General features: G+C 39.6%; 1 protein-coding gene across 5 annotated transcripts in view; it reads left to right on the top strand.

Moving 5' to 3' along the window:
- Positions 1–26,229, top strand: part of tab2 (TGF-beta activated kinase 1 (MAP3K7) binding protein 2) — a 116,841-nt gene that overhangs the window by 72,676 nt on the left and 17,936 nt on the right. For all 5 annotated transcript variants that reach the window (XM_030404684.1, XM_030404679.1, XM_030404682.1 and 2 more), the window contains exon 2: positions 15,276–15,466. In XM_030404684.1, coding sequence (XP_030260544.1) covers positions 15,365–15,466 — 102 coding nt within the window. In that variant the 5' untranslated portion in view covers positions 15,276–15,364. The remainder of the gene's footprint in view (positions 1–15,275; positions 15,467–26,229) is intronic.

The following is a 26,229-nucleotide window of genomic DNA, read 5'->3' as shown; positions in this document are numbered from 1 at the left end:
CTGTGTTAGCTTTAATTCTGTATCTCTTTCATACCACAAATAAGACACTGCTCTGTGAAGATAAACTTGTTCATGTGGTTATGGACAGTTGACCCTCTAGTAATCTGTTCCCACATGTAGACGTGGAGTTGGAAGATGGTTCATAGTAGTATGTCATGAATGCATAATAAGAAGGAAGTGAAAAGTCCTCTGGGGGTGGCTAGACTAACCTCATTTTTTACATTTTATTGACTAAACGCATTTGGAGATCCCCACTGTTAGAAGCCAGCAAGTTATCATCTCCATAGGCTCTAATATTAGAACACTAAAAGAGTTTTTATGAAATTTCTAATGAATTTGAGAACACACATTGTTTTAGATGCAAATCAGAATCAATGTTGGTAAAAAAATGTTTACAATGGGATGATGCAGTAATGCATAGAACAAGTCGGTAACAATAAAAAAAGATTAAGATTGCAAGCTAAATGTTCAAGTTTTAAAAGATTCCAAAATAGATTTAGCAGGAAATGTATTCAGCATTGTAAGAAGAATGAAAGACACATATGCAGGAGGCTATTGAGACAATGTAAAAAGTCTGTTTGGTTTCATTGAGAGCTACATGGGGTATTTTTAACATTCCCTGTCATCTCTCTATAAAAGCAAGGAATCTCTGTCTGTCTGTCTGTCTGTCTGTGTATGTGTTCCTCAAATATCTCTGCGGATCAGGATCCGACTGACTTGAGACTTACAACATGGCTGCTGCGTGTTTTAAGGGTGTGCGACGTCGGATTTGTTTGGACTGCAATGATACCGTTAATAAATTATTTTATAAATGCTTTACCAATTCCGCTAGCATTGTCAACCGTAGCCAGGTGAGCACCAGAGCCAATCACTGCACACCATAGCCACATGCGCACCAGAGCCAATCACTGCAGAGCCCGACTTTGTCACGACAGTGTCTGCAATAGAGATTGCGAGTTTTGAGAGTTGAGAGATTTGTGACATAGAGCGTGTTTGGAGTGTATAGTTAGTGTGTTATGTAGTGTTTGGTGTGTTTTAGTGTGTAGTGTAGTCGTTTTTTTGTGTTGTGAGTCAAAACAATGAGGAGACTGCTGAATGTTGAGCAGGCAGGAATGAGCTGAGAGAGCCCTGAGGCATTGCCTGCATTTAAATGTAAATAGTTACATATAACTTTGTAAATTTCAAAAACTCATGCACAAATTTAGCAAACAACAATTTACTTTTGCATTATAAGTAATAAAAAATGGTTCGTTAACATATTTGTGGTTTTCACAGTAAAAAATCTAACTTTTTCCAACTCAGATTTTTAGTGTTTTTTGTGATTTTAGGTCCAATGTGTTAATACAGTATGTCAAAATGGAAAAAAATAACTGTACAGTCACACATGTGAGGTTGTGCTGAAAATAATGACACCAAACATGGCAAGGTTAATAGATTTATGGTGAATAAAATGGTAAAATCAAAAATAGTCAAAAATGGCAAATTATATCCCTGACGTCTCACCTTCAAACACAGCCTCATTTGGCCATCCATGAAAAAGCTACTTAACCTCCCACTTTTCTAAGGAATACATACTTCCTACGGGCAATGCACTAGTTTATTTGAAATGACCTTTATTCAGAATTCTAGCGGATGTTAGACCACTAAAAAGAGGACATTCTGACCACGTTGAAAATAATTCATTTTTGTAATGGCAGGGGAGCAAGTTTTTATTAAATCTTTATTTTATGAGCAAAATACTAATGAAACAGGTGGAATTTTTCAGCTGTCATGTTTGACAGCAAATAGTTTATTGTAAAACCCTGGCAGATTTTCCAGACAGATGTTGCAGATGTGTTATAGATAATGTTTTAAACTCAGGAAACAGGATTCCCAGGAAAACTTAAAATGTTTTCTTATTAACTGAGAAATATAATCATAGAAACTGGAAAAACCAACAAAATAACAAAACCTATTGGAATATATTTAGAAAACATAGAGGCTTTACAGCTTAGTCTCTTAAAACACATGTACCAGCTGTGTGTGCATGTGCCTGTGAAAAATACACACTGAAAGCATATTGTAAATAATAAATTCAAAGCACCACTGGAATATTTCTATTTAACCTCCTGTGCTGAGTTAACAGATGCATATTGCACCATGGTTGAAATACTTCTGAAATAAGACATTTTTGCTTTGTAATTCAGTAGGCCATATCAGTTTAAGAGCAATTGAATTGCTTAATGTTTGTTTATACAATAAAGAATTTAAAATATTTCCATGTGCCTACTCTTCTCAGCAGACAGATGATTGAATATGGCATTTAATGTTTCTCACTCACAGCTATTGCAAAGTTCAAGCTGCATGTTGATTAACACAGTTAAAATGATGTTCTTTTACCTTAATCATTGTGAATACAACCAAATAATACACTAAAGCTGTTATGTTGGGAACCCAAAGGGTTATGCATTTTTCTCCATTTTGTGATTGAAATATGACCAATGCATTTTGATCTGAAGCTTACCTTAAAAACAAGTGCAGTTCTTGGCATTTCTGATATACAGTGCATCTGTTACCATCTGGGACACCATTGATTATAAAAACACAATGGATGACTTTGCGTCTGTTCCTGGGATACCACCAATTACTTTGAGGGATCATAATATTTACCTCGGCCAGTGGTTCCCAAACATTTTGGCTTGCAATACCTTTAAAGCAAAGCAATGTCTACTCATGGCTCCTGCACCTGAATTGATAGCTGTTCAACAAAGAGTCATGTCCCTTCTCAGACTGCTTATTTACAATAGTAGAAACCTTACAAAGAAAAACTATTCAGTATTTCACAATAAATAAAAAGCCATGATTAGAGATAATGATAATTGATAATAGTCTTTGTTGTGCAGCCCTCTGTGGGATTTCAGTGCCAGGTCTCACATGGCACAGTATTGCCACAGTTGTGCCTTTAAATTGGGCCAGTTGATTGATAAAAAGCCTGAGAATTTTTTGCTGGCGGATGAGGTGACTGCAGTTGAAAGCAACTCACAGGCTATTACGGACCCTTTTACAGAAAGGCCCACAGAGAGGGTGAAACATATTTAAAAGGACGCTCAGAAACCAGATGAATAGTTGAACCAAAATTTATTTTAAATTCCCAATCGAACCCATCTTTGATGAAACACACACATTTCTACTTTAAGTGGCTGCTGGATGAGCTCTGCATTTTGTTGCCCACATTAATTAGTGGGCTGTGCTCGCCAGCCCACTATGGACACCTCTATAGCAGAGCTAACAATAGTGGGCTGTGCAGAGCACAGCCCACTATTGTTATTGCTCGCGCCTCTTCTTCTTATTTTTCATCCTCCCGCTCTTTTTTGGCACTTTTCACACCCCGCACCGTTGAGCGAATACAAACAAAAAATATATCAAAACGTGCGGCTCGGGCGGACTCGGTATGCTATTATTTTTCTCACCAGAATATAAATATTTCGCGACGTAAGTCGCGAAAAACTGCGATAAATTTCCTATAAGGAATGAATCGGGCGAGGTCAAAAAAGTCGCAAATCTGCGACGTTTTTCAAACATCTCGTGCTCTGGCATACGTTCACGTAGAAACACCATTTCAGCTTTAAAATGTAGGCACAAGTCCTGAGTATTTACGTTGTATTTGAACTTTTTTGCTATGATGTGTAGTTTTTGAACTGTGATCCTTGAATGACAGTGAGTGATTTTGGAGAAATTCAGGGTTTTCAATGATTGTGTATGGGGGAATGTTCGTGCAGCAGAGTGGAGAGGGCCAATTGACTCCCTCACAGTCCGTTGCTACGGCCCCTGCCAACTGTCACCTAGCAACCGAAATCAGCTGGGCAAAGAGAGAGAGTGACAGACAGACAGACAGGAGACATACATCCGACAGACAGGAGACACACATCAGACAGACAGACAGGAGACATACATCCGACAGACAGACAGACAGGAGACACACATCGGACAGACAGACAGACAGACAGACAGACAGGAGACACACATCGGACAGACAGACAGACAGGAGACACACATGAGACAGACAGACAACAGAGAGACATGTTCACACACACACACACACACACAGCCATGCTTAAGCGTGCACTCACATACACGCAAACGCACACACACAGTATATTTCCCAACATTTAAACTACATTAAACGATTATTTTTTCACTCATTCAATGTGCGGCTTGATCGGACTCTGTATGCTATAATTCAGTTTTCTAGAATATTAATCTTTCGCGTCGTAAGACGCGAACAGCTGCGAGACACTTCCCATAAGGAATGAATGGGATCTCAAACATCTCCTGCTCTGGCATACATTCAGCTAGAAACACCATTCCAGCTTTAAAATGTAGGCACAGGTCTTGAGTATTTTTGTTGTATTTGAACTTTTTTCCTATGATGTGTAGTTTTTGAACTGTGATCCTTGAACGATGGTGAGTGATTTTGGAGAAATTCAGGGTTTTCAATGATTGTGTATGGGGGAATGTTCGTGCAGCAGAGTGGAGAGGGCCAATTGACTCCCTCACAGTCCGTTGCTACGGCCCCTGCCAACTGTCACCTAGCAACCGAAATCAGCTGGGCAAAGAGAGAGAGTGACAGACAGACAGACAGGAGACATACATCCGACAGACAGACAGACAGACAGACAGGAGACACACATCGGACAGACAGACAGACAGGAGACACACATGAGACAGACAGACAACAGAGAGACATGTACACACACACACACACACACACACAGCCATGCTTAAGCGTGCACTCACATGCACACAAACGCACACACACAGTATATTTCCCAACATTTAAACTACATTTAATGATTATTTTTTCGCTCATTCAATGTGCGGCTCGATCGGACTCGGGTTGCTATTATTCAGCTTTACGAAATATTAATTTTTTGCGACGTAAGTCGCGAAAACTGCGACAAATTTCCCATAAGGAATGAATGGGGCGAGGTCAAAAAAGTCGCAAATCTGCGACGTTTTTCAAACATCTCGTGCTCTGGCATACGTTCACGTAGAAACACCATTTCAGCTTCAAAATGTAGGCACAAGTCCTGAGTATTTACGTTGTATTTGAACTTTTTTGCTATGATGTGTAGTTTTTGAACTGTGATCCTTGAATGACAGTGAGTGATTTTGGAAAAATTCAGGGTTTTCAATGATTGTGTATGGGGGAATGTTCGTGCAGCAGAGTGGAGAGGGCCAACTGACAGAGTGAGAGAGACTCAAAAATTTGCTCAGAAATTTTCTCTTTCTGTGACAATCCTGGCCACAAATTAGGCTCAAAAACAGTGATATTTTCCAGAGTTGTAGCCACACTTGTCTTCTTTTTCCCAGTGTGTCTACTTTATCGGTAGGATTTACTGTTTTTGAATTATCGACCGCTAACCAACAAGAGTAGCTCTCAAATGCTCCATTTACTCCAATGTAAATCGGGAGGAGGAATCTCAAAACTGCACCCTTTTTTATCTCGCTGACATTTCCACATTTCTGAAACTAGGACCACGAAACTTGATGTGTGTGTTCCTTAAGGCCTTTCCCGCTTGATGGTGAGGAAACTTTGCTGATGCCATGTTTGCTTTTTCGTCACGGGGCAAAGCGCACAGCCCACTCTCGCGATTTCCCGGCGGGGAATTGTCTAGTTTGGTGTTCAACTAGCGTCTGACTCCAACACACATTCACACACACAGAAAAGTGAGCTGCAGAAAGCACCTGGCCTCACCTATTTACTACTTATAAAAGCCCCCCTTTCCTCCCTTTTCTGCATTATACAGTAAAGCGTGACACCACCGACCAGGCAGCTTTTTGAACCATTATTTATGGTATTTACAGGAAAACAGGAAGTTGGACTGGTAGTCTACAGACTGTGCAGAGAGCTCAGGAGAGAGAGACGCTCCTCCCAGTTTCTCACAGTACCTTGGGAGGGGTTGGTCGACCTGGGGAGTTGGTGCCCTTCTTGCCTGCTTCCAATAAACCACCAGCTGCAGGCTGTGGTGCTGAAGAATTTTTGATTTCCTGCACACACACACTCTTCCACCACCACGCACATACACTCACACGCTTGCTCACAAAAGATCTCATACCCCATTTTCAAGAGTGGGCAACTAAAAGCCAAAGCTGTCTCACAGAGTTTATCCCAGTTCTCTGTGTGCTCTGTGAGGCCCAGGCTTCATGGCACAGTTGAACACAATTTGGGTTCTGCACATAAAAGTGTGGTCTTGTTTCTGTTCTCATATATGGGGATCATGTGCAAGTCTAACAGACTCATAGTAATGCGTTGTCATTAGTATGATTCATTAAGATTGATTATGGAAAAAAATATTGTCCTAAACTTATTAATCTAAGTAATGTGGTAAATCTTTAATAAACTGGTAATAAAAGTCAAGATTTACACTCTTATCTTGACCTTTCAATTTGATGTTTCAGGATGTTTTAAGACAGTCCTGTTGAAGATGCACAACTGTTTCAAGTTTCCATTGATGACACAATTGCAGTTTATCTTGCAGTCTATTTTAGTCAGACTTGTGACATTAATATGGTGGGAAATCACTTTGATTCGGTGTGTCACAGCTTTGTGATGACTTGAAAAGCTCTTTTGTTAAGACTAGTCTGCTCGCTAAAGTTTCCATGCAAGCCTGTGCGTTCCTACACTCTGTGGGAGGCTAGGTACGATGGGGCCTGTGGTTCTTCAGAGTCACTGAATTTGAATTAAATGAAGAAAAAAAAAATGCACAAATCCACTGGCATTCTTAAAGATCGACGAAAAAAAAAAAATTAAGAAGAAATGGCTTGAGACAAATCATAGCATATATATATGTATATAGTAACAGAAAATGGAAATACATGGAACGTTTGTGTACCTTAAAATTGTACTTAAGAACTCCAAATAACGGTTATCCCTCTCCTTGATTACCATTCATCGGTATTAGCATTATTCCTGGAGCAGCTTGCAGTGTGGTGTCCCAGTGTGGTGTCCCTCAGAGTCCCACACTCTGAGGGACACCACACTGCAAGCTGTGCAGCTGAAACCAGACTATGATACAGCTAGGGTTCAACCAGTATGTTTTTCCAGGAATAATGCTAATAGCGATGAATGGTAATCAAGGAGAGGGATAACCATTATTTGGAGTTCTTAAGTACAATTTTAAGGTGCACAAACTTTCCATGTATTTCCATTTTCTGTTACTATATACGTCCACTCCAAATTGAAGGCAAACATTGTACTTTTTACTCAACGGCATTTATCTGATAACTCTTTCTAGTTATTTGACATTACTGATACTGTATTGTTATTTTGGATCAAAGCCAAACTACGTTATTAATGAATACATTTATTTCATCAGCAATCTGACAATAAAAAAGATAGATAGATACCCATAAACGACAAAAATGTTGAATGTTGTCTCACTAATTACAGCCAAGCTGATTACAATCTTCCAACATGACATGGTCCAACAAACCTGTTAATTTTTAATCTATTTTGTTACAAATGCTTTGTCAGGTGTAAATATTTCAAACTGACTTATTAAGAGCTCTGTTTTGTAAAAATATCTAGTAGTGTTTATAGTGTATCTAGTAGTTGTGTTTCCCATTGAATTTTTTTTTCAGCTTTTTGCAATTTTTGATATTGCACAGGGCCATACTACGATTGCGATAATCTTCTTATTAATTGTGCAGCCCAAGATATTGGTCCTTAAAATGTGTGAGTGTGTCGCAGACACACACACAGGAGCACATCCATTGCTTCTTTGGAATACTGGGGTGCTTGCCAGCAATCCTTGACAGCATCCACTGCCAGTAGTCCCTTTTATATGTTTAAATTTAGCTGGACAACGACACAGCAGCGAGACATTCCATGCAATGCCACTAGGCTCTTTAGAGAAGCTGTAGAGGATGTTTCTGATTGAGGTTAAGATGAGATCCTTACTCTTTCAAAGTATTTGATGTTTTTCATATTTGAATTCCCATTTCCACAAAATTGTTGAAAGATTTGGTTTGACAAGGTCAGAACTGTTCCAAACAATCATGATCTTTGCATGCTGAAGAGAGAATGGCATGACATTTTGTTGTGTGTTTTTTGTTCCCAGTGATGTGTAGCCTTTTTGTGTATAAGAACTAGTTTTGTGTGGACTATCGCAGTGGTCACAGCATCAGGTGCTGGGCTGATATTTCTGCCAAAGGCCTCCTATTGGTTATTTAGCCACATTTTAGTTAGGCTTTGATTGATTTAGACAGTTTTAGGTGCTTTCACTCTGGCAGAGTGAATGAGCCCATTGATGGAGCATGGCAAGCCTGCTACCTCCAGAAACAAGTGTGGGGCTGTGGGTCAATGCTTTGGCACAGTGAATAACAGCCTCAGCAATAGAAGCTTTGTGTCTATCTCTGCTGGCAGTGCAGTGCTGCCTCAGGCCCTGTTCCACCATCACCTCCAGGGACAGTAAGGACTAATCTCCCCCTCTCAGAGCCCCCTCCCTCACTCACACACACCGGCTGGCTGCAGGCCTGCAATTACGTACAGTGTAGAGGTGTGGACCTTTTTGTTTTTGAAGCCAGGAAACAATCTAACCACACTGTTGACCTGTCACTGGGTTAGCCACCAAGTAGTGAATTTCCTTTCCCACAGTAGTTGAGCTGACCAGCCTGAATGGTGGATTTGTGTTCTCTGGCTCTGTGCACTCATGGCCCCTCTTGGCCTGTAAATCAAACAGGTAGATGTAAACTGATAATGTTTAAGGCGCCAGAAGTGGGCTGTGAAGTTGGATACCATAAAGGCTTTATTTTCTGGACGCGTAATCTGTTGGAGATGGGAAATGATTTATTAGAGGCAGTAAGATTGACTCTAAACATGGAACTTCTGTGGTTTTGTGCTAATTTTGTGCTTTTTTGGACACAAAATGAATGCCATGTCTGATGTAATACAAAATATTCAATTTCCTTGTATTTGAAAAGACAAAAAGAAACATTGGCTGATGGTTAGTTTTAGAGCAACAAGTTGGAGACAATTTACATTTTTGTTATTCAGATGTTGATGAGTTCTCTCTTTCGTTAGAGCTGCAACAATAAGTCAATCTATCTATTACATTTAGGGAAGTTATCAGACGCTTCAGACCAAATTAATGGTGGTGGCTGCCGTGCAAGGTGCCAACCAGCAGATCAGGAGCAGGTTAGGGTTCAGTATCTTGCCCAAGGCTACTTTGACATGCAAACCAGGGGAATCGAACCAGCGACCCTCCAATAACAAGACACTGGCACTACCCCTGAGCCACAGCCGTCCTCTATCTATTGGTTGCCAACTATGAAAAATCTTATATATTGTAGCAAATATTTTGATACTTGGATAATTATTTTTTTCTCAGAAAAAAAGGTTTCAAAAAATCTGATTCCAGCCTCTCAAATGTGAATATTTCTGATTTATTTCCCCCTCTGTGACAGTACGCTTAATATGTTTCGATTGATGACAAAACAAGCCATTTAAAGATGTCATCTTAGGCTTTGGAAAACAATGATGGAAATGTATCCGAAATTTTCTGACATTTCATAGACCAAACAACTAATTGATTAACCTAGAAAATAATAGCCAAATTAATTGAGAATTAGTTGCAGCCCTACTCTTTATAATGAAATGTGATTGTGTCTGCCTTGGTAGTACAAAATGTAAAATTAATCTCCCTTTTCTCATTGTCAGTCTCTAAGGGCAGCCTGGCTTTTCCTGAAGCTTATCAGCTACATACGGATGTTTTGCAAAGCCAATTTATGACTTTTCCGTTATGACATTACACATCCCAATAGCTACGATAAGACAGAAGCCCAGCTGCTCTGATAGATACTTTGTCTTCTTGGCAGAAAGAAGAGGCCACTGTGATCGGAAGGACTCTTATGACTTTTCCTAATCTTTAATTAAGTGTGATCAAGTGTCTGTAAATTTTGTTCTGGGTTATCTCGGTACTCAAATTCATGTAGTCCCATGTATTAACATTGCTGTCAAGAGACTTGTCACTTGTTCATTCACTCTGCAGCACACTGCATTGATCAGCATAAAGCAGAACAGCGTGGGCTTCATGTGTCACAGTGTTTTGAATGGCATGTGAACATCCCACAGGAGGATGTTTCGAAAGCGTGCGGTCAGAAGAAAAGTGTGGGATAACACAAGACATCGCTGTCATGCACTTACACTTTCAAGTTCTCATGACTGTTCTGTTTCATATTCACTTTTGTCTGTGATTTTTGTCCCTTACTGTTGAAGGATGATGGTTAGAAAGTGAGTTTGTGCCAGATCTAGGGCTGGGCATTAGATTATTTTTGTAATCGATTAATCTAGCGATTATTTTTTCGATGCATCGATTAATTTAACGATACATTTTTCAATTCGATTCAATTTCGATTCGATTCGATTAGCGATTATTTCTCCATTATTTGACCTATATAGCAATTTACATATGCTAATTTATGCACCTCAATGAAAAATGACAATTCCAATACATTTTTATTGCTCTTAATTACCAAATTCCAAACCAAAATTCAAGTACTGAATACAGTGGTGCTGTAGCTTAGTGGGTAGAGCTGAGGACTAGTGACCGGAAGGTCGCTGGTTCGAATCCCTGGCTCCCCAGGGCGGGACTGAGCTACATGCCGAAGTATCCTTGAGCAAGAAACTGAACCCCAGTTGGCACCTTCGTGGCAGCCACTGCCATCAGTAAGGGCCCTGCGATGAGCTGGCGACTCATCCAGGTAGTACCCTGGCCTTCGCTCATAGAGTCACTGGATTTGGCCCCAGCAACCTCCGCTCCACCTTGAAAAAAAGGTGGTATAAATCGGTAACATCACCCACGATCTGCATGGAGAAAGCAGAAGAAAATGAAACGATTATTATTCAATAATAACTTTAACAACTTCAGTAAACCACTACATAACATGTTAAAATCATCAGTAGCCTAAAAGTTTAAAGTTTTATTAGTTAAATTACAAAACAACAACCATTGTAGTACAGGACTAATAAACGGCAAAACAAAGCAGGCAGACAAAAAATAAACACAAAACAAACAAAAACCAGAAATAAAAACCAACAAAACAGATAGCAGCTTATATTAGTTTTGAGTTTGAGGAGGGTGTGTGTGTGTGTGTGTGAGTGTGTGAGTGAGTGAGTGAGTGTGTGTGTGAGGGTGTGTGTGTGTGGGGATGTGTGTGTGTGAGTGAGTGGGTGTGTGTGAATCCGACGTGGGGGTGTTTAGATGAATGAGAGGGTATGATGTTTAATGTTATAATATGGTAATACAGTACAACAAAACAAACAAGAAAAGAAGAAAAAATTGATATAGTAAAAAGTTGAAACTTACAGTTTTTTGTCATCTGCACAAGCTGCTCTGGGATGCCGTCTTTTGAGGTGCTGGTGCATAGCCGTCGTGCTTTTATGATACGCCATTTCCATCTTACAAAGCCGACAAACAACTGAATCACTTCCTTTTATGGTAAAATAGTCCCATACCTCAGAACTACGAGTTCGTTTTGTGCATTGATCAGAGTCAACTGACTCACTCGTGTTGCAGCTGCCGCTACTCGCTGCCGCCATTTTTTGTTTTGGTCTGATGATGCATCGACGCACAGTTTTTGCGTCGACGTATTTTTTGCGCCAACGTAATCAATGACGTCGACGTGTCGCCCCAGCCCTAGCCAGATAGAATCCTTGGTCTAACTTTTTCAAACCTGGGTCCGAGGAGAGTTAACTGTAAGACACATTCCTTGAGTAAAGCCTTGGCCATTCAATTAAAGTTGCACAGTGGCTAGTAGTAATAGTGTGGTTGCATTGGCCAACTCCTAGGTATATGTATAGCGTATGCATAGAATGTTTTTTGGCTAAAACAGCTGTGAACACACCCATCAGCCACTCATTTTTCTCCCAAGCCAACCCCAGCAACATAGCTGTGAGTTCATTGGGTATACCTCTGTAAAATAATACAACAGCCCTGCAGTAAATCCTGCCTTCATCACAGGTTATAGTGTTTTGTTTTGGTTTAAGCTCTTAGAGAGGCATTTTCCAACTTTATTGTAATTGTGGTGGCTGCATATTGTGATGCTGTCATTAGGGATGGGTACCTTTCACATTTGAACCAATACGGTACCGATACTCGGTACCTGCAAATCGGTACCGGTATATATCGGTACCTGTTTTTTTACTTTTTTGCGTATATGTGTGGTAATTAAAGTTATTTTGTATATTAAAAAAAATAGTCAAAACTTCTGAATTTTGAATATTTGTTGATGTGTCTATCCATGGTCACATTATGCTTGATTTTGATGATCTAAGTACTAATAATAACAATCATGCTGACAAAATTTAACAAAGTCTGCAAATCAAGATAAGAAACTGCAGCAGCAGTGAACCTGCTTTCTTTTTTTCAGCAGAATAGAGATATAATCCATGAAAGAACATTATAACATATGATATTGTATAAAATAACATTTAATTATAGTGAAAAAGGAGTAAAGTTGCAGTGGGCTACTATTATAGATATGCACCATATGTAGTTTTAATTATTATAATAATAATTATTATTATTATTAGCAGTAGTAGTAGTAGTACTATTTTTCTGCATATTCTTGACTTTGAATGGGAGCATCTGTAACGCTGCAGTTTCTCGTCGGGCATCAATGAAGTTTTTCTGATTCTGATTCATATATTATGAACACAGATTAAATATTTAACTGTCATGTATCATCACAGTAACGGCATAAGATACATTAGCAGCTATAAAAACTGGTAAAAACATTATAAAAATACATATTGTGGTTTGGTGCGGACCTGTAGACTGAACATATAAGGAGTAGTTCATGTTCATAGTCATCAGAGAACGTTACGTTGTTTTTGGTTCGTATCTGTTTCCTGAATATATCCGTAAGTGTGTAAATGTGTAAATGAGAGGCATTAACTTATGGCACATTGTAGAAGTGAGCTTTATAAAGTTCACTTCATTGACTCGTATTAGTTCACGGGGCTGAGCTGCCTCCTCCAATATGGCGGCGACGTTGACGTACGGTCCAGCGTTCAATGAGGCGTCTATGGTGCGACCCACAGCCAGGGAGTTTCAAAACCAGGAAACAGCTGATCACAGCAGTCAGTCCATCACTTCATCCGCAGACGTCAAGATGAGCAACTGGACAGCCGCTGAGAGATCCAGGAGATGCTAGCGTCTCCTCGGTCTCTGTAGCCGTCTTCGTTGTCCGCTTGTGTCGTAGCAGCAAGCTACTACTGGTCGCTACTTTCAAATTAAAAGCCCCCCGCTAAGAACCCTGTTCTAAACTCCAATGGGGTGCAATGTAAAGCTCTTCTTTTGAATACAAATTCGTTGTCTTTCTGACAGAGAATGCAACAGACTTTACGTTCAGTCCATGTCCCGTTTACTTCTGACTATAGTTAGACAAGTGTGAGGTGGCAGGCCTCTGTGGGCAATGCAACAGTGTTTGTGTCAAATCTCTGTCAAAGAATTGATATTTATCAATAAAATGATCATTCTGACAACACTAAACTGTAATATAACATTTAGCAACGACTGTAATTGTCAATTAATTTCTTGATGATTATTGAAACAAAAGTTTGACTGATCTTTTTCAACCAGACTTGAGCAGTGTAGTAGTTGTCAGACCTGCATTAAACCAAGGTTGGAAAATCAGTGGTAGTTATCAACTCAACTGGTAAGTAGGAATGCACAATATTGGATATTTGCCAATATCTGATGTGCCATAATTTTCTGAATTTTTGCCAGTTGCAGATGCCAACCTGATTCCAATGTTTTTCCACCTGATTGCAGAGAACAGCAAGTCTCATCAAGTCATGGAATTAAATTATTATTATGGCTACTCTCATTGGGATCGCCCACTGACCAAATGCAGAGTATTAAAGTGCTTTTCAAAAAGTACATATTAACTAGGGCAATATAAAGAAACTGCTTGGTCTATGGTTCACATGTGTGAGCAAAGCCAAAGAGTCATCTTATCAGCCTGCTATATATCGGTAGTACTGGGTTTCCTAAGTCCTTATTCCAGTCTGAAAGGAGCTGAAATAAGCTGCCACTTAGGCTGACACATGCCTGGAGGGAATGTGCGCTGACTAGATGTGCAATCAGACATGGTAAAAAGAGGCCAGTAACCCTTTTCAGGAGACAGAGAGGGAAGGAGCTTGTAACTGTCCTATTAGGGCACAAATATGTTCTGTTTGAATTATTGAAATAATTTTTAATTAAAAGTATAAAGGGCATGTGTTATATTGTTCAGTTTAGTTTAGTTTAATTTGCATGTGTTATTACATGATCATTTAATATTAACTAATGAAAACACATAATTGAGGTTTTCATGTTTTGAGCTTGAAGGAGAAACATTTCTTAGGGTTGTACTTTGAGCCATGCCTGTAAATGAATCCCAACTTTGTTACAATACTATTCAGTTTTGAGAGTTAATGGGAAGTTTTGTATCCCCTATCCTTACTTGTTTGTCCTACTGTGATCATATTCTAAGTCGTCCAGCATCATATCACAGTGCTTAATTCAGAAGCTGTTGTAGCAACATAAGCATGCACAAGGATTTTTACTGGCAGCATAGAGCAGAAGAGCACAAATTAAAATTTGGCTAAATAAAAATGACTGTCAGAAGACAGTCAGGGGTAAAGACAGTATTATAGCCCTGCAGCTCTGTGTCTTTTTACAACAGTGTCAGAAACAAAGCATTGGTTTGCAGGAATCAACTGTTCTGCAGAGTTGCACTATTTGTAGCTGAACAGATCTTTATGTGAAGGTTTTCCTCCGGAGCAGACAACTGTTTGCTCCACCTCTGCCCTCAATAAGTGAATGTTTATGTTAAGATCAGTTGAAAAGGCTGGTTATCCCAGAAGTCAGTCGAAGGTGGTTTCTTCCCTTTGCTACTCTTATTAAGGGGCTTTGTGGGAAGAAGGGCTTCACAAATGAATGCCATCTATTCTCATTGAGGACCTCTGAAATGTAGCTTTGAAAGCTCCCAGGCATAATGAAATGGATGACCTCAAATGTCTGACGGATGTCTTGTAGAGCGGAGTAGCAATAGACCACACTGGGTCCTTTCCTGCCACTTGGACATGCTTACTTTTTCATTGAATGTTAACAAAACACAGCTCATATGACTGTGTGGAGATTCCCTTCTGAGTGTGGATTAGAGACAGATTGGATTCTGTGTGAAACTCTTCTTTAATGAATCTTTTTCTCACCACATTTTTTCATTTTTTTCTTGTTTTATTTCAGAAGATGTTCAAGATGAAGGTGGTTTACTGCCACAACTGACGCCCCAGTGCGCTGAACAGAGCAAGCAGTCCGGACCTGGCAACATACGAATGGCCCAGGGAAGCCACCAGATTGACATTCAGGTTTTGCATGACCTGCGCCAGAAGTTCCCTGAAGTACCTGAGGTTGTTGTTTCCCAGTGTGTTCTGCAGGTAAGCAAGTTCAAACCTCTGGCAAAGGAAACATTGATTTCCACCATTCAAGTCTGTCTGGCTTATTGTAGATATATTGGGGAAAATACATATGGGCAAATGTATTGGTACATTTTTAGTTGTAAAAGAATTGTGTATTAGGGATGCTTACAGCTAGTCAACTAGTTTATTAAACATTGCTACCCCTCGTTCAGCACAGCAATAATGGTTGGTTAAACTATCATGGAAATTATTTGAAACTGAAAATGACATTAATCGCATTGAAATGTCATGTCTTCCCAGTTTAATGTTGCTTTATAAAAAAGCTATGCAGTTGTGTTCACCTTGGGAAAATGCAGTAATTATTAGGCATGTTTCCTCAAGACTCTTTGTTGAGATCATTGTTTTCAATAAATGTTATTAGTGAAATGTATAAAGTGATTTGTTTTCATGTTTTGTAGAATAATGTACAATGTTTATAATGCAGGGTGCCAAAGTGACACAAATTTCAGCATCATATCAGGGTTTTCCCTGCCATTATACATTATATTATTTTTGCCTCCCCATCAGGTTTTTCTTACCCCGATCCCGATCCGAGTCCTTTAATATTTAGTGTCTGCCAATACCGAGTCACGATCCGATACTTGGCCTTAACTAATATTTTCCTAGATAATACAGCTGCATTAAGAAAAAAAGTACCTGCATGCAAGCTGTTCCTTAATAGGTTTTCTATTTTGTTGAAACAAAGTCTATACTTTCATATGGCTCTTTCTTATTCTGTATATGCTATTGCAATTGGCCTGCCACCTTCCTTGTGTTAGCAGGTGAGTCTTTGACGCTGCACTGTGACAGCAGACCCTCGTGTACAGCCAGCTGAAGTGTGTGAGACGCAGTCCACGCTTTGTACCTCCATATCATCCTTTGCTTTTTTCATACTAGTGCAGTGCCCGTAGGAAATATGTCTCCCTATAGAAAAGTGGGAGGTTAAGTAGCTTTTTCATGGATGGCCAAATGAGGCTGTGTTTGAAGGTGGGATGTCAGGGATATTTAGGTTTGTTGTGAAATCCGATATTCCAGGGTATAATTGGCAGTTTTTGACTATTTTTGATTTTGCCATTATATTTCACCTTAAGAACTATTTACTTGGTGTCATTATTTTCAGCACAACCTGACATGTGTGACTGTACAGTTATTTTTTTATTTTGACATACTGTATTAACACAATCTCTCTATAAAAGCAAGGAATCTCTGTCTGTCTGTCTGTGTGCATTACATCACACTGACTCCACTCTCGAGTTACAGCGTGCCTGTATGCGCACTAGTTTGATGGGTCTAATACAGCAGAGCATGTAAAACAGACAGTTGAGGAGATGCTAAACGCTGTGAAATAGACAAGCAACGTGTCCACGTCATTTTATGTGACAACGTACAGAATCTCGCTATAAAAGCAAGGAATCTCTGTCTGTCTGTGTGTGTTTGCCTCAAATATCTCTGCGGATCAGGATCAGACTGACCTGAGACTTTCAACATGGCTGCTGCGTGGTTCAAAGGTGTGCGACTTCGCATTTGTTTGGACTGCAATGATATTAATAAATTATTTTATAAATGCTTTACAAATTCCACGAGCATTGTCCAGCAGAGCCACCACAGTCACGTGCGCACCAGAGCCAATCACTGCACACCGTAGCCAAGTGCGCACCAGAGCCAATCACTGCAGAGCCCACCGCGACCCCCCACCTTAAGAAACAAGCAGATTTATACCTGCAGCGGCGCGAGCTGGACCGGGATTTTGCCGGCGGCTCGGTCCCGTTCTGTTCTGTGCATCTAAACTGACTGTTGTGGATTAATGAGACTAAACGAGTCCGGACCGAGTCTGTTCAGGGCTGAGGAGATCCGGAGACGCGCGGACAACAAAGTGGATTCGGAATCTGTGGATGTTCATGTGTAGCTAGCTGCTAACCGCTAGCCCACCAACGCGGCCCACCTCCCGAGTCGACGGACCGGACCCACCGGCACATCCATAACCGGACTTAGAGTAAATAATGTCCGCACGCTTTTTCGCCAACATTGCCGTCACGTTTGCTTTGTGTCTGGTGCAGAAACGGTAAAAACAGGCTTTTGTCACGAAAGTGTCCAAGCAGCAAGTTTGGTTGTTGAGGAACAGGAAGTTGTGGGAGGGACGGAGGCAGATGAATGACAGGCAACGACGGAGTTTGGAGTGTATAGTTAGTGCCTTATGTAGTGTTTGGTGTAGTGTTTTTAGTGTATAGTGGAGTCGGTTTTTTGTTTAATGAGTCAAAACAATGAGGAGAATGAATGAGCATTGCCTGCATTTAAATGTAAATAGTTACATATAACTTTTTAAAAATCTATGCACATATTTAGCAAACAACAATTTCCTCTCAACAAAAATATGTGTACAGTCACACATGTGAGGTTGTGCTGAAAATAATGACACCAAGTAAATAGTTTTTAAGGTGAAATATAATAGCAAAATCAAAAATAGTCAAAAACGGCCAATTAAACCCTGGAATAACGGATTTCACAGCAAACCTAAATATCCCTGACGTCCCACCTTCAAACACAACCTCATTTGGCCATCCATGAAAAAGCTACTGAACCGCCCACTTTTCTATAGGAATAAATTTTTCCTACGGGCACTGCACTAGTGGACCTAAAATCACAAAAAAATAAAACATAAAATCCGAGTAGAAAAAGTTAGATTTTTTACTGTGAAAACCACAAATATGTTTAACAAACCATTTTTTATTACTTATAATGCAAATATAAACTGTTGTTTGCTAAATATGTGCATACATTTTAAAAATGTACAAAGTTGTATGTAACTATTTAAATTTAAATGCAGGCAATGCTCAGGTCTGCCTGTGCTCCTTCCAGCTGAATGAAGAGCTGCACTGTCTGCTCCACATTCAGCAGTCTCCTCATTGTTTTGACTCGCAACACAAAAAAAGCATGGCGGACATTATTTACCCTAAGTCTGGTTTTGGACGTGCCGGTGCGTCCGGTCCGTAGACTCGGGAGGTGGGCTACACACGAACATCCACAGATTCCAATTCCACTTTGTTGTCTGCGCGTCTCCGGATCTCCTCAGACCCGAACAGACTCAGTCTGGACTAGTCTCATTAATCCACAACAGTCAGTTTAGATGCACAGAACGGGACCGAACCGCTGGCAAAATCACGGTCTAGCTCGCGCCGCGGCAGGTATAAATCTGCTTGTTTCTTAAGGTTTTTTTTTTTTAAGGTTTTTTTTTTTTTCCAAAGCTTTATTTAACTTTCCAAAAAAAACTTACACGTGTTCTGAAGGGGGACATTAATTTGCATCTCTTTTCTCAATTATCAAAAATAAAATCTACAAGGCTTATTAAAAAAATATATACACTACTCACAATAAGTTAGGGATATTGTGAGAGACTCAGTGGATTTCATACATACGGTGTTTGTTTCACTTCAGAGAGTTTTGGGACAGGGAGGCAATTGTATTGGGGTGATAGACACACCTCATTTTGTGTTTTCCACGTAATGGTCTCACTGTGTACAGTGTGCCTTACATATTGGGGCCAATACCAAAAAACTAAAAGACAACCCTTTTCAATGTGGCATCAATTTCAACATTATGTGGGTATAAAAAGCTGGTATTGTCAGTAAGTCATTCCAAGTTCATCATTCAAACAGCCATGAACACACTTAACGGACGAGCAACGCCACCTGGCCATAGCGCGCCTTCGGGTCGGTGGCAGGCAGTCAGATGTTGCTCATGAACTTGGTGTGTCTCAAAGTGCCATCAGCAGACTTGCATCAAGACACAGAACTACTGGCGGAGTTCGTGACAGACCCAGGAGTGGAGCCCCACGAGTGACAGACCGCAACGATGACCAGTACCTAAGGACCTATGCACTCAGACATCGTTATGCAACTGCCACACAGCTGCAGGCCCAGTTACGAGATGTGAGGGGTACTAGGGTTTCCAGACAAACCATTCGAAACCGACTCCACCGCTTTGGCTTGAACGCCAGACGACCGTTGCAGGTGACTCCACTGACACCAAGACACCGCCGTGAACGTTTGCAGTGGGCACAAGACCATGTGACCTGGACAATGCAGCAGTGGTCTACCGTCCTGTTCACTGATGAGTGTCGGGTCACCTTGCACAGAAATGATGGTCGTCAGCGTTGCTGGAGAAGGCGAGGTGAGCGATACGCCGAGGTCAACATGGTCCCCAGGGTTCCCTTTGGTGGAGGAGGTGCAACAGTCTGGGCAGGCATCACCAGTCAACGCAAAACAGATTTGGTTATTGTAGATGGCTCAGTCACTGCACGTTCTTACCTCAGAGACATCATAGAACCCATCATCATCCCCCAATTCCGCCAGCACACCCCCAACTTTTTGTTCATGGATGATAATGCTCCACCACATCGTGCCAGAATTGTCACAGCTCGACTTCAGGAAGTCGGAGTGCCTCATATGGTATGGCCAGCAATGTCCCCTGACCTGAACCCCACAGAGCACGTCTGGGACCAGCTGAAGCAGAGACTGGATGATCGTACCCCACCCCCACGTGACCTGGCAGAACTGCGTGTAGCACTTGTGGAGGAGTGGAACGCATTGCCTCAGAACAACATAATGAGGCTAGTGAGGAGCATGAGACGTCGCCGTCAAGCTGTCATTGCGGCAAATGGTGGAAACACCCGCTACTGACATTGTCAATTTTTGTTATTTGGGGCTATCCTTGCTATTGTCTAAATTTTTGGGGTAATAAATATTAAACTAATGAAAATGGTGTTTCTTCTCATTCATTATTAGTAATATCAAAGGGAACTTTTACTTATTTCATTAAAATTCAGACCAAATAGGAAAAGCACTCATGTAAATAACAATATCCCTAACTTATTGTGAGTAGTGTACATATATATATATATATATATATATATATATATATATATATATATATATATATATATATATATATATATATATATATATATATATATATATACATATATATATATATATATATATATATATATATACATATATATATATATATATACAGTGCTCAGCGTAAATGAGTACACCCCCTTTGAAAAGTACCATTTTAAACCATATCTCAATGAACACAAAAACAATTTCCAAAATGTTGAATATATATATTTTTAATATAACATCTGTTAAACTTATAACATGAAACTAAGGTCAATAACATAACTTAGATTACACATTTTTCAGTTTTACTCAAATATGGGCGATGCAAAAATGAGTACACCCCACAACAAAAACTACTAAATCTAGTACTTTGTATGGCCTCCATGATTTTTAATGACAGCAACAAGTCTTCTAGGCATGGAATGAACAAGTTGGAAACATTTTGCTACATCAATCTTTTTCCATTCTTCAAGAATGATCTCTTTTAGAGACTGGAGGCTGGATGGAGAGTGATGCTCAACTTGTCTCTTCAGAATTCCCCATAGGTGTTCAATTGGGTTCAGATCAGGAGACATACTTGGCCACTGAATCACTTGTACCCTGTTCTTCTTCAGAAATCCAACAGTGGCCTTAGATGTGTGTTTAGGATCATTGTCGTGTTGGAAAAGTGCACGACGACCAAGGGCATGGAGTGATGGTAGCATCTTTTCTTTCAGTATAGAGCAATACATCTGTGAATTCATGATGCCATCAATGAAACACAGCTCCCCGACACCAGCAGCACTCATGCAACCCCACAGAAGGACACTGCCACCACCATGTTTCACTGTAGGCACCATGCATTTTTCTTTGTATTCCTCACCTTTGCGACGCCATACAGTTTTGAAGCCATCAGTTCCAAAAACATTTATCTTGGTCTCATCACTCCAAAGTATAGAGTCCCAGTAGTCTTCATCTTTGTCAGCACGGGCCCTGGCAAACTCCAGGCGGGCTTTTTTGTGCCTGGGCTTTAGGAGAGGCTTCCGTCGGGGACAGCACCCATGCATGCCATTCCTCTGCAGTGTACGCCATATTGTGTCACGGGAAATAGTCACCCCAGTTTGGCTTTCTACTTCCTTGGATAACTGCAGTGAACTTGCATGCCGATTTTCTTCGACCCTTCTCATCAGAAGACGCTCCTGTCAAGGTGTTAACTTCCGTGGACGACCTGGACGTCTCTGTGAGATGGTTGCAGTTCCATCTTTTTTAAATTTTTGTATCACTTTTGCTACAGTATTCTGACTGATAAGTAAAGCTTTGCTGATCTTCTTGTAGCCTTTACCTTCGCGGTGTAAAGAAATGATTTACTTTCTCAGGTCTTGAGACATTTCTCTTCCATGTGGTGCCATTGCTAACAACATGAAATGGGAAGGGGTTTTCTACACCCTTTTATAGTCAACTGTCTGCTGGACACCTGTGTAATGAATAATTAGACTCACCTGTGGTTTATTATTGTTAAATTAGACATTTGTAGTCTAAAATTTAGCCTTGCTCCAGAGACTTTCAGTGGGGTGTACTCATTTTTGCATCACCCTGATTTGAGTAAAACTGAAAATTTTGTTCTCTGAGTTATATCATTAACCTTAATTTCATGTTATAAGATAAACAGATGTTATATAAAACTTAGTCTTGTCAACATTTTGGAAACAGTTTTTGTGTTCATTGAGATATTGTTTAAAATGGTACTTTTCGAAGGGGGTGTACTCATTTATGCTGAGCACTGTATATATATATGTATGTATATATATATATTATATAATATGTATATGGTATCTGGTATATATATATAGTATGTAGAATCTAGATATCTATATGTCCTCATCATCTCTCTGTCTATCTCTCTCTCTATCTCTCTATACGTATCTTGTACTATATATCTCTCTCCTATGTTATCTCTCTGACTCTCTATCTGTCTCTTCTCGTCCCTCTCTGTCTCTCTCTCTTCTCTTCTCTCTCTCTCTCGCTCTCTCTCTCTCTCTCTCTCTCCTCTCTCTTCTCTCTCCTCTCTCTCTGTTCTGTCTCTCTCTCTCTCTCTCCTCTCTCTCTCTCTCTCTCTCTCCTGTCTCCTCTCTCCTCTGTCTCTCTCTCTCTCTCCTCTGTCTTTCTCTCTCTCTCTCTCTGTCTCTGTCTCTCTCTCTCTGTGTCTCTCTCTCTCTCTGTGTCTCTCTCTCTGTCTCTGTGTCTCTCTCTCTGTCTCTCTCTGTCTCTCTCTCTCTCTCTCTGTCTCTGCTCTCCTGTACAATGACAATAAAGACTATTCTATTCTATTCTATTCTATTTAAACCTCCCTTGCTTACTTTTTTGACTAGTTGTGACTTTTTTATATAATGTGTTTTGTTTCTCCATAATAAAATTGTATATAATTGAGTTTGCTTTCTTAATGGTTTGAGGAGCAACAAATAAGGACTGGCATGGATAAACCAGTTTTGAAACGCCCTCAGCTTTGGACAGTATGTTTCTTCAATTATAGATCTCAGTGTTTCCTCCAGTATTTTCTGACACTGTGGCGCCGGGGGGGTTAAGTAATATTTATACTTAGGCTAGTCATAGGCTACTTAGGGAATTTCATTTTTTTTCTTCGGTTATAATGCTCTCACGCAGCCATCATGAACTCTAATATTGTGAAGAAATACTATTTTTATTATTTGAGAGAAGTTATCTTAGTCAGAGTCCTGCACGGGTGAAAAATAATGTACTGTGTCGGACACAGATGCGGATCGGATCGGACGCCTGGAGAGGCGGGTCGGGTTTTATGATTGCCATTTTCAAGGCGTCACTTATCATCAGTCATTATTAGCGACACAAATAATAAGCATTTATATTTCATATGAGCTCATTCATGCGTGCTTGCGCCCTCCCTGGACTCCCATTCCCAACGCTGTCTCACTTTCACTTTTAAAAATTGCGTCCGTCCAATTTTCCTTCGGGCATCGGGATCAATTTATAGCCGGTCGGCTCGGGTACGGAATGTAATTTGTGCTACTGTCGAAAAACGGGTCAGATGCGGTGACCCGTGTAGGACTCTGCTCTAAGTGACCATTTTAATCCCCTAGCTAATTATGAAGCTAAATATCCAACATGCTAGTTAACGTCAAACACTGCGGTGGAAGACGACGATAAAATATTTCCTTTCTCTAACACTGGATTTATTTATGCCTGAATTTTTAAGGTGTGGCGGCTTTTATTTTGCTGTGGCGGTACGCCACAGTCAGTTACATGTAGGGGAAACCCTGGATCTATCATGTAGAAAAAATACTGTATCATCAGCAAACTGACTGATACGAAATTCATTGTCAAAAAAGGTAATCCCTTTAATTTCCGAATGATTAACAATCAGATAGGCTAGTATTTGCGTATACATGATGAAAAGTTTCGGTGATATGGGACGCCTTTGTCTAATTCCTCTATGAATTTTTATTTTAGGGGTCATTCCTGGATTAAGAGAGATGTAGCTCAATATATCATTATAGAACATTTGAATGATCGCACAGAATTTGGCCCCAAACCCAAATTTTTCGAGTGATCAGAAATGTATGTTCTATGGAGTCAAATGCTTTGAAAAAATCAATGAACAGAATAAAGACTTCTGTTTTCAGGAGGGATTGATAGTCTTACATATCTAATATTAGTCTGACGTAGTTATGAATATTCCTACCTTTAATGAAAGCAGACTGGTACTCATCCACTAATTCAGCCAAAACCTGTTTGAGTCGATTAGCATAAACAAGAGCTATTATTTTATAATCATTGCAGAGCAGAGTTATTGGTCTCCAGTTGTCAAGTTTCAGTAGATCCTTATTTGATTTAGGTAGTAGAGTTATTAACCCTGTTTTCATTGTTGGGGACAAGCATCCTTTTCTATGTATTCAATGAAGGCATTATATAACAAGTCTTTGATGTCATTCCAAGTTTGTAGAATTCTATTGTTATACCATCAATTCCTGGCGATTTTTCATTTGCTTCATTGCAGTGTCAATTTCGGATTTACTTAACTTTTCTTCTAAAATATTTTTTTCCCTCTCATTTAATATTTTTATTTTGTCTTTGACCAGTCCAAAAAGGAATTCACACTCTGTTTCTTAGAAGTTCGATTTATATAAATTATTATAGAAAAGCCATATTTCCTCATTTACTTGTTTGGGGTCTTCAATTATTAGATCATTTTTCTTCAGTTTCCAAATCTTCTTTTTACTTAGTTTGTGTTTTTCTAATCAAAAGAAATATGATGAATTTTTTCTCTCCATGTTCGAGCCACCTAGGTCTTGACCTTACATACGCCCCGTTTGCCTTTTCTAAATAGAGTAAATCTAAATGAAGTTGAAGGGCATGTAATTTAGGCTTTTCCTCTACAGAAGGTTTTGATTTATTACATATTGTATTAATGTTTTCAATTAACTGTTTCTGTTTACATTTTCTTTTTTGTGATAATTCTTTTCCAGTTTCTATTGCTATCTGTTTAAGTTTGAACTTGAACCATTCCCATTTATTTAGGTCTGACATTTCAAGCGTGAGAACACTTTGATATAAGGTTTTAACCTGACTGCAGAAACCCCTATTAAGTAGCAAACTGTTGTTAAATTTCCATATATTGTCTGATCCCCTTTTTTGTTGAATAGTCACAACTTTTATGTTAATCATATAGTGATCTGTGAGCGGGGATGCTGATATTTCACACTCCAAGATATCTTTACATAAAATTTGAGAAATAGAACAAGGAGAACTAGTCTAATCTTGAATAGTGCATGCTGTTTGAAGAACTGATCCATGTGTACTTTAAGGAGGTAGGATTTGACATTCTCCAGTAATCAACTGTGTTAGTTGTTGCACATAAACTGGACAAGGTGTCATCAAATTGTGGTTGTGGACCTCTATGAGGTATTCGATCCATCCAGGAGTTTGGTGCTATGTTAAATTCTCCTCCTAGTATCACCTTTTCAGTCATAAATTTAGTTTTCCATTCATTTATGAGTATTCCCACAGTTTCCATCATGGCTCTGGTGTTGGTTGGATTATTGTAACCATATAAACCTGTTAAAATGAATCTTTGATCATGAATCTCTACCACCACCATAAGCCAGTGTCCACCTGTATCACTTTTGTGCTCCATTATCTTGCCAGGTAGTCTGTTGAAGAATATTATAACCCCTGCAGAGTGAGAAGTTCCATGCGAAAACAAAATTTTATTTCCCCACTTTTGTTCCCATAGTTTTTCATCCGTTGTTCCCGAATTAGTTTCTTGAAGGAAAAAGCAATTTGCCTTTTGTTCTCTCCAAAATATTTTTTTTTTAAAAAATAGCCTTGCATTTAACAATATTTTTTAAACCTCTAACATTAACAGAAACAAATAAAACAGACATTGTACTTCCAAAAGTCTTTGAATGCGCTTAACGTGTTAACAGAGCGTAGGAATAAGCATGATGTCCTAAGATATTATTTCCAATGCATCAACTTATTAGTGTTAGTTGACTCTCTCTTTACAACCCGCTTAACTTTCTCTTTTTTTTTTTTTTTTTACCTTTTACCTTTACCTCTATTAGGTTATCTCTTAAGGTGTACCGTGAACATATTTTACCTCTTTATCCAACAAAGTCTTGCAGTTTAACCTGAGTTCTGTGTTGCCTCAAAATAAAAGAAAGATTAAATTTTTATCATGTCCACTTATTAAGGCTCAATTCTCCGTCCATCAATTACCGCATACCCCTCTTTTAAGAAGGCCTTTCTGCCGTTGCGTCGAGCTTCCTCCACTTTTGGCCACAGCTTTGCCCGAGCCTCTCTGTCCTCCTTTGAAAAGTCCTCCTTGAA

Source organism: Sparus aurata, chromosome 22 (assembly GCF_900880675.1).
Source record: "Sparus aurata chromosome 22, fSpaAur1.1, whole genome shotgun sequence".
NCBI classification, from domain to species: domain Eukaryota; kingdom Metazoa; phylum Chordata; class Actinopteri; order Spariformes; family Sparidae; genus Sparus; species Sparus aurata.
The sequence above is the reverse complement of the archived record's forward strand: the minus strand, read 5'-3'. Positions and strand labels throughout refer to the sequence as shown.